General features: G+C 35.6%; 1 protein-coding gene across 2 annotated transcripts in view; it reads left to right on the forward strand.

Moving 5' to 3' along the window:
• The first annotated feature begins 3,870 nt into the window (after positions 1 to 3,870).
• The window catches only part of tom1 (target of myb1 membrane trafficking protein), a 22,007-nt gene continuing 16,411 nt past the window's right edge, over positions 3,871 to 9,466 (forward strand). For both annotated transcript variants that reach the window (XM_051106047.1, XM_051106048.1), the window contains exons 1-6: positions 3,871 to 3,976; positions 5,577 to 5,661; positions 7,577 to 7,655; positions 7,743 to 7,892; positions 8,947 to 9,081; positions 9,288 to 9,380. In XM_051106047.1, the coding sequence (XP_050962004.1) occupies positions 3,925 to 3,976; positions 5,577 to 5,661; positions 7,577 to 7,655; positions 7,743 to 7,892; positions 8,947 to 9,081; positions 9,288 to 9,380 (594 nt within the window). In that variant the 5' untranslated portion in view covers positions 3,871 to 3,924. The remainder of the gene's footprint in view (positions 3,977 to 5,576; positions 5,662 to 7,576; positions 7,656 to 7,742; positions 7,893 to 8,946; positions 9,082 to 9,287; positions 9,381 to 9,466) is intronic.

The raw sequence follows: 9,466 nt of genomic DNA on the forward strand, positions 1-9,466 counted from the left end.
TCTGAAATGACATGCAACATGTATTATAGGACAAATTAAGACCATGAAATGAAAAAATTACAAAATAATGAAGAATCAGCCATTTTAATATAGTATCTCTCAGCTGTGTAATGTGAATTTCTAACCTTAACAACTGCAGTAGGCTATTTCACGTCAATACCACAGGTGTTGGTTTGTATGCTTTGACTGTTTTACTGAAGTTAGATCACATACGCCACCATGTGGTTCATCACGAAAGTTAATGAAAATACTGCTCTGCGTGTGTGTGTGTCAGGAGGCAGTGTCTCCTCAAAATATTGGATGAGAAAAAAAGTTGTACAAAAATAAAACAATGCCAATATTACAAAACATAACATTAGTAAAAGTGTATAAATTACTTGTGTTTCTAAAGAAACATTGTCCAACAGCGACACCAGCAGGTGAAGTTACAGCGGAAGTCCGTACCTCAACACTGAGCCTGTTGAGTTTTAAAGGAGAAGTCCACTTCCAGAACAACAATTTACAAATAATTTACCCACCCCTGTCATCCAAGATGTTCATATCTTTTCATAAGAAATTATGGTTTCTGAGGAAAACATTTCAGGATTTTTCTTCATATAATGGACTTCAATTGTGCCCCCCGATTTTGAACTTCCAAAATGCAGTTTAAATGCAGCTTCAAAGGACTCTAAACGATCCCAGCCGAGGAAGAAGGGTCTTATCTAGGGAAACAATTTTTTATACTTTTTAAGCACAAAAGCTTGTGTAGCACAGGCTCTGAGATGTGCGTTCATGACACTATCTACTGTTGAATCACGTTGAAAGGTCATGTGGAAATACAGACCCAGTGTTTACAAAGCGAACACGCGAAGACTAAGAAAGTTCAAGTAAGTCAAACACTGTTTACAAACAAAAAGCTACAAAGATGTCGGACGATTCTGAAGTTGTAGGAGAAAACAAGATGGAGTTTTTCGCCATTCTCCACCTTTTTAGCCGGAGTACACAGACGATTAACTTACACGTGATTCGTAGTAGTGATGGGAAGTTCGGATCAGTTTACCGACTCGGACCTTTGAGTCTCGTTTAGCAAAATGAACGAATCTTTTTTTCAAGTCATTTCGTTCATTTTAGCAAAATATAATTAAAATGTTACGTGTTACTTCTCTAACACATCTACTGCTTACACAAACGTTGATCACACTACAAACAAGACAAAACTATAATGCTATAAGAAACAGAAAAGATTCATTCATTGTTTACCTGGGTCTTTAGTCTATGATTAGCTCACCTCACCTCTTATCTGACAAGTTCTCGGGTTTGAGTCCTTCGTTCATCACGTGACAGCCCCATAAGATGAATGAACAACTCGAAAAACCCAAAGACTCGAAACAGGTGAACTAATTCCAGTACAGAATCTAATAGGATGTTGCGCATGCGCGACTGAACGAATCGCTCCCCAAGCGACTCGTTCGACCTGAGTCACATTAAAGATCTGTTCAAAATGAACGAATCATTTAAAAACGCACATCCCAGAGCCTGTGCTACACAAGCTTTTGTGCTTAAAAAGTATATAAATTTTTATTTTTCGAAAAAATGACAGATCGTTTCGCTAGATAAGATCCTTTTTCCTCAGCTGGGATCGTTTAGAGCCCTTTGAAGCTGCATTTAAACTACATTTTGGAAGTTCAAAATCGGGGGCACAATTGAAGTCCATTATATGAAGAAAAATCCTGAAATGTTTTTCTCAAAAACCATAATTTCTTTACGACTGAAGACAAACATGAACATCTTGGATGACAAGGGGGTGAGTACATTATTTGTGAATTGTTGTTCTGGAAGTGGACTTCTCCTTTAACTAACAGACTCACTAAAGCGTGTGGTGAGTTTGGTGGGAGGTAATTGAGAATGAATGGGGAAAAGTCACGTGAGAGGAGGCAATGCCTCCATCGTGATGTGATTGGATACGACTGGTTATGATCGGCTGTGATTGGTTCATGCGATAAACCCCGCCTCTTTTTGTGTTGTGGATTCGCGAATCAGTCTGCATAACAATACAATAGTTAATGGGAAGACTATTTTTAAAAATTAAGTAAACAACGCACACTTAGATATAACTATTTTCTTACATCATAATAAGACTAACTTAAGATCTGTGGGAGTGCTTGGTGAAATTTAAAGTAAATCTCTGTGAGTATTAACTGACAGTTGATGACTGATTCTAAAAGTTCAAATAAATTCAAAAATAGTTCAAAGTTAACTATTAAAAAGAATGGCTGAGCATAGGTTCACAAATAAAATATGTTGTTTAAATTGTTACTGCCTTGAGTTATTCTTTTGAAATAAATGTAAAATGCTTAAAAACACTGATGATTCATACAGAATATTGATTACATTGTTAATGTAAAAATATAAAATGTATTTTTCTTTCTTTTTCTGATAGTGTAATGTTTTTTTTCTTAACTGAGAAAATGTGAATTGAATTTACATTTGATTAAAAAAAGGACTTTGCCTTCTCATTTCAGTATAACATTTTTTTTTTCTTTTACAATATTATGATGTCTTTACTGTCACATCTGACCAATTTAATGCATTTTTATGAATACATTTTTCATTTTATTTTAAATATTACCCCAAACATTTAAATAAAAACATATCATGGTTTTCTCATAAATATTAAGTAGCAGTAACTGTTTTCAGCATATAAGAAAGAGATTTCTGAAGGATTGTGTGACACTGAAGATTGGAGTAATGATGTTGGAAATTCAGCTTTGCATCACAGGAATAAATTACATTTGAAAATATATTAACAGAAAACAAGGTATTTTAAATAGTAATAATATTTCACAATATGACTGTTTTACTGTATTTTAGATCAAATAAATGCAGCCTTGATGAGCATAGAGAATATATATCACACTGGAAAACTCTTATCCATTACAAACATTTAGCCATTTAGTAGCCGTAGTTCCCAAACCTATTCAGAATAGACAGCATCAGCTATATCTCTTCTTATTATCTGAAGCTGGAAGGCCTGACGTGGATAGGTAATGGTTTTGTGGCTTGTATCTAGAATGTGGTTGACCTTTAGAGACAAAAAGACTAATATTACCGCAGGCAGTATTTCAGATGCAGTAAAGTCTGACATGCATCAAAATTAGCTTGACCTCTCATGACCATTTTTACAATACATTTGATTCTAGTGTTTACAAGACAAAAAATGCACACACCAAGGATTCAGTTGTTTTTGTGAGAGCACACACACCCTGACAGGTCACCAGACTGCTTTTGTTATGAACTCTCAAATCAAATCATGTGGGTTTGCACACTAGGGCAGGGCCTGCATTTCACAGCACCACACCTTATACAGTAATTTATGCATATGTCTATGAGAATAAGGCTTTTTTTGCTCTGTCCAGTTGCAAATGACAAGAATCTACTGTATGCAATATGCACTGTGCACAATATGTGAATTTTTTGTGTGCACTGAACACCTGGATGGCCTAGAACTACTTTTACCTTAATGTGCAACATAAAGCTAAATGCATGGAATACTGTATCCCACAATGCAATGTGCTTGCACACATCCTTCAGTTTCCAGTGTGATGGGTGAGTAATATCAGCAGCAATTGTAAAATCTCTTGATTCATTATTTGCTAAAACAACACAAAATCTGGTTAAATTCAACTTGCCACTTGTTGAATTGAACATGCAAAACTATGCTTATATGTCTGGTGTAGCCAAAACTATAGCATACTGTGGTTTATTGATGAATAATGCATTCTGTTTTACATACTACTAAAATAGTACGCACCATACAGTGTATACTAAGAAAATCCCCGCCAGTGCTACTGTCACTTTAAGAGATGATGTAATCGGTTAAGTTTGTTTTAGTCTCCAGCTGATCAGCCCGAAGCCGAAACACTGAGCAGCAGAGACGCTCGGAGGATGGAGTTTTTCATAGGAAACCCATTTTCTACACCCGTGGGCCAACTTATAGGTAAGTAACACGCTGGATGAGATCGCAAATCACGCGTGATACGTTTAACCGAGCATCATAGGCACAGATAAGCGAGTGTAACGTCAGTTAAACTTGATGTGTCCAATGCGGCTTTTTATTTACAGAAAATTCAACAATATTTTTTTTGTATATTCGTGGCTAGTTTACTTGCGAGGCACACATGAACACGTATGCATTGTTTAATTAAGGATGACAGCAAAAGATACGATTAAATCGAGATTGACACCTCACTCGTGCAATCCAATGTTGAAGGCGGGCTCAACGTCTCACTGTTATGTTCGTGATTGGCGGAGCTGTCTGTCAATCAACTGCTGTCCGCAAATAGTAACGAAGAGGGGGCGGGACGAGGAGGGTTTGTGTTGGAAGTTGTACGTCTCGGTGTACCCTAATAACGTTTTGACCCATTTCTCTGTCGCGGTTGTTTAGAAAAGAACTATTTACATCTCTGTACTAAAACGGTTATGTAACCCATTCCAGAATTTACTCTTGGGTTTACAGGAAATACAGTTTTAGGGCTATTTTTCATTCATTTCAAGAGCTGCTGTGCGTCTCTTGATGGTGTCTTTGCAGCTAGAAACTCGTCTAAATGGGCTGCACAGAGCAATTAGTTGGGGAGGAACTGTTTGTTCCAGCCAAGCATGATAATTATGCATTAGCAGCAAAATTATCTTTGCAATGCACTGTTCATCCCAGATTTCTCGTTTAGATGAATAGAATTGTGAGATTGCTCAAATAAACTTGCTGGAAATGTTTACCTAAAAATACAAATTCTGTCACAATTCACTTGATGCTGTCAAGTGAAAATAAAAGGATTTTTGGTGCATTTTTAAGAATTTTATTCCATATGTTCCAAACGGAACACCATATATAGAACGTATGTGTATAGAATGACAACAGTGTGGGTAAATAATGACAGAATTTCTATTTTTGCATGAACTGTCCCTTTAAAGATGCTTTTCACCTTATGTAATGACACAAACAAAGCTTTTGATGGAACTCGCCCTTTCATACTGTTGAAGAGCCTGTTTTCCCTGCCTAGATGCTGAACATTTAGCACTGTAAACAATACAAGTCATGCTAAACTCAGTAAGCTAGTTTGAATTTTCAGTTCAGCATATGGATGGGGTTTCTGTAATCCAGAATGAGTTGAGTGTAAATACAAGAACTCTTTTTAAAGTTAGTCTGGGCTCTTCATGACGAGTTAAGAATAAGTTATGTTGTCAGAAGTTTAGTGTTTGTAACTCTACCAGTATCATAAACCACCCTGTTGATGACTAAGATAGCACTAATGTCCTGATGTAATAGCAAGCCAGGCGACGGACAGTTTAGTGATGTTTATGTGTGTGTGAGCGTGTCATGAGTTGTTTAAAGGCAAGAGTAAGTTCCTCCTTGAATCTATTAATAGGGAACAATACCTGTTAGCTTCCAAACATCTACATAATCGCTGTAGGTACTTATGTGCTTCTGCATGTCGTTCAGTTGTGCTTAACACAAAGGAATAAGTATGTGTTAAAAACATCATTTTAGTTTAGATTAAAGCTTTTGTCTTTCTCTGACTGTTTCTTGGTCTCTTGCTCAGAACATGCCACCAGTTCTTCTCTCCCGTCTGAAGACTGGGGACTCAACATGGAGATTTGTGACATTGTCAATGAAACAGATGAAGGGTGTGTATGTTGTCAGGCACAACAGATTTCTGTTTATATGGTCATGACAATGAATTCTTTTAAACTCTTCCCCAATTCTAAACTACACTTAGAATGTCATTATGTTAGACCACAGATACCATACTGACATTTGACCTAAAATATTAGCTTGAAATCCCTCAGGCTTTTAGGCCATCCAAGATATAGATAAGTTTGTGTCTTCGTTGGATCAGATTTGGAGAAATTTAGCATTACATCACTTGCTCACCAATAGATCCTTTGCGGTGAATGGGTGCCATCAGAATGAGAGACCAAACAGCTGATAAAAACATTAATCCACAAGTAATCCACACTACTTTAGTCTATCAGTTAATGTCTTATGAAGTGAAGCGTTGCATGTTTGTAAGAAATAAATCCATTATTAAGTTTTCCAATTTGCTTTAGTCTATAATATTGGAATTATTGCCTATTATCGTTTTCATCTCATCTGAATCAGGAAAGAAATATGCACAGATCAAGCATTGTATACTAAGCAAAAGCAGTCCAAAACAGTTGTAAACAAAAATGTTAGTAGAGACAACAAGAGATGAACTTAAAGTTATTATGGATTATGGACAGAAGCAATTGTTTAAAGTTAAAACATGATCATGATGGATTTATTTCTTACAAGATGTAGGTTTTTATTTCACAAGAAAGGGATAGTTCACCCAAAAATGAAAATTACCCCATGATTTACTCACCTTCAATCCATCCTATGTGTATATGACTTTCTTCTTTCAGATGAATACAATCATACAGTTATGTTAAAAAATGTCATGGCTCTTCCAAGCTTTATAATGGCAATGAATGGCTGTTGAGATTTTGAAGTCCAATAAAGTGCGTCCATCCATCATAAAAAGTACTCCACAAGACTCCAGGGGATTAATAAAGGCCTTCTAAAGCAAACTGATGGATTTTTGTAAAAAAAAAAAAAAAAATTAAATATGTATATACTGTAATCTCTAGTTTCCACTAACTGTCGTAAATTCACGAGAGAGTAGCATTCCAGTAGATGGATGACGTAGGACGTAGATGTAGAGTAAGCTCCGGTGAGATGTGACGAACACGGAAGAGCAGCTGTCACAAATTAGAAGTACAAAACAAGGATTTGTAAAGGAAACTGAGCTTACACTACGCCACTGTCGTCCACTGGACTCGCAGTGTACGAAAGTTAGTGGAAACTAGAGATTATGGTTTATAAAGTTTTAAATATGGGTATTTTACCCACACATACACATAGATTCACTTTAGAGGGACTTTATTAAATGTTTGGAGCTGTGTGGAGCACTTTTTATGATGGATGGATTGGACTTCGACAGCCATTCACTGTCATTATAAATGTGGGAAGAGCCAGGACATTTTTAAATATAACTCTGATTGTATTCGTTTGGACGAAGAAAGTCATATACACCTAGAATAGCTTGAGGGTGAATAAATCATGGGGTAATTTTCATTTTTATGTGAACTACCTTTAATTGAAGGACTGGAGTCATGTCGATTACTTTGATGTTTTTATCTGTTCTAAAACAAACTCATTAAAATCTGAGATTACCTGAGGATGAGTAAATTGTAAGCAAATTCCTGCCAATTATTAAGTAAATAAATTCTAATACATGTGTATGTTCATGGCTCTCTGATGTTGGTTAATGGTCACATGATATGCAAACAAAATCAGTTATCACAAATAATAACTAATGTTTCACAACAAAGTGTCACAATACAATTTGTCTTCATTTTGAGCTGTACAGCTGTCATTTAAAACCTAATTAACCTATTTTGCTTCTGTTATTCTGTTATCACAGTTAATTTAACTGAATGGTGTTTTGAGCTTCTAGATAGTATAACATACTTTAAATTACATTGTATAACAATTTTTGTGACGCCGCTCTGTTTGCAGACCTAAAGATGCAGTCAGAGCAATAAAGAAGAGAATACTGGGAAACAGGAACTTCAAAGAAGTTATGCTGACTTTGAGTGTAAGTGTCAAACATATTAGCTTTACTATGTCCTATTTCACAATATTTCACATTATCGTTGAAATCATTCTTCCGGTTTTGCTGCAGGTGTTGGAGGCCTGTGTGAAGAACTGCGGCCACAGATTCCACATCTACGTGTCCACCAGAGACTTTGTGGAGAATGTTTTGGTCCAGACGATACTGCCTAAAAACAACGCCCCAATGGTTCTTCAGGACAGAGTTTTGATTATGATACAGGTCCAGATAAACCCTTTATAAACTATGAAATCCAGTTTATTTTTTCCTAAATTCTGTTTTATTTTTTTCCAAATGCCGTTTTTTCCATTGAAATATTTCTGAACTGGTTAAATTAATTAAATTTTGATTAAATTTTATTAATCAAAAAACAAGTCTAATTAATTAAAATGATGAAACTTATACAATTTAGCATCAATTTATTAAAAGCTTAACAAAAGTTTAGGGCTCTATGAAATGTTTCTGTTCTGTTTTATTGTTACCAAATTCTGTTTAAGCATGTGTAATTATTTGAATGCATAAAAACAACTTAATTTATTAAGTTTATTTTGTTACAAGATTTCAATTTATCTTTTAATCAAATGAAAATTAAACATACTTTAAAATTAAAAAATGAAAAAAATATTGTGATTATTCCTTAATAAAATAAAGTTTTAACAATTTTAGTAATAATAGTAGTAGTAATATTATATACATTCTACTAAACAATAGTAATACGTGTCTTCAAGTTAAACCGAACTTTTATTTGACGGGTTGCCGTGAATACCTTTACATTTCTGTGTGTATATGATATGACCATAGTTTCTCTCAAAAGAAACTGTAAAATGCTCATGAGGAAACTTAAGAGCAGTCCTGGAAATGTTGTTTGTGTATTCATGTCCTCATTTGGTGAGACAGCAGACTGTGTGTATTAAAAAAAAACGTGCATCTGTGCTATTCACACACACGAAGACACACAGAACATGAACGATTCATATTTAAATAGTGTTTTTGCTTAATATTTAGAGATGCTAGTCCATATCAGTGTAATGACCTCATTTTGATTTATTCATCCAAATTTTGTCAAATTCCATGACCTTCCATGTTATACAGTACATTCTGTTTTATGACTGGATTACGCAATTCTGTCCACGTTTTCTGCATTGCGGAAACCATAGGGCCCTGCTTTCAGAGTAAACATCTTCATGCACTTCATATTTTTTGCTGTGAAGTGAGAAGTATTCAAACAGAGCTCTGGGTGTGTCTGGCGTCTGATTCTATCTCTTTCTGTCTCTAGGCGTGGTCCGATGCCTTTCGTAGTTCTCCAGATTTGACGGGTGTTGTGACCGTCTATGAGGATCTCAGGAGAAAAGGTGTGGAGTTTCCCATGACTGAACTGAATGGCTCTTCCCCTATTCACACTCCAAACAGGGTATAAAACTCAAATACATAACAACATATTGTTTATAAACAGTTGTAAATCCAAATAAAGAATTAGAGGGATTCATATGTGTTTATAAAAAGCTGCACATCTCAAAATCAGAGAGTATAACCTCTATATAGACTGCTAGTGTCCAGTATGTGCTCCAGTATGTGATTTTTAGATTTTTTAAATTCATTAATTTTTGATTTCAACAGACCATTGACTCCACCGCTCGCACAGAATGTCACTCCGTCACATCTTCACAGCCACAGAATACAGAGACGCCTGTCACGCTGTCACTTCAACAGGTAACACACACACACAGACAAACACAAACATATGCAGCAATACTGACTCTGACTCTGGCTGAAGTGTGGGTGGGACTGGAACATTT

Source organism: Labeo rohita, chromosome 3, assembly GCF_022985175.1.
Source record: "Labeo rohita strain BAU-BD-2019 chromosome 3, IGBB_LRoh.1.0, whole genome shotgun sequence".
Classification (NCBI taxonomy): Eukaryota; Metazoa; Chordata; class Actinopteri; order Cypriniformes; family Cyprinidae; genus Labeo; species Labeo rohita.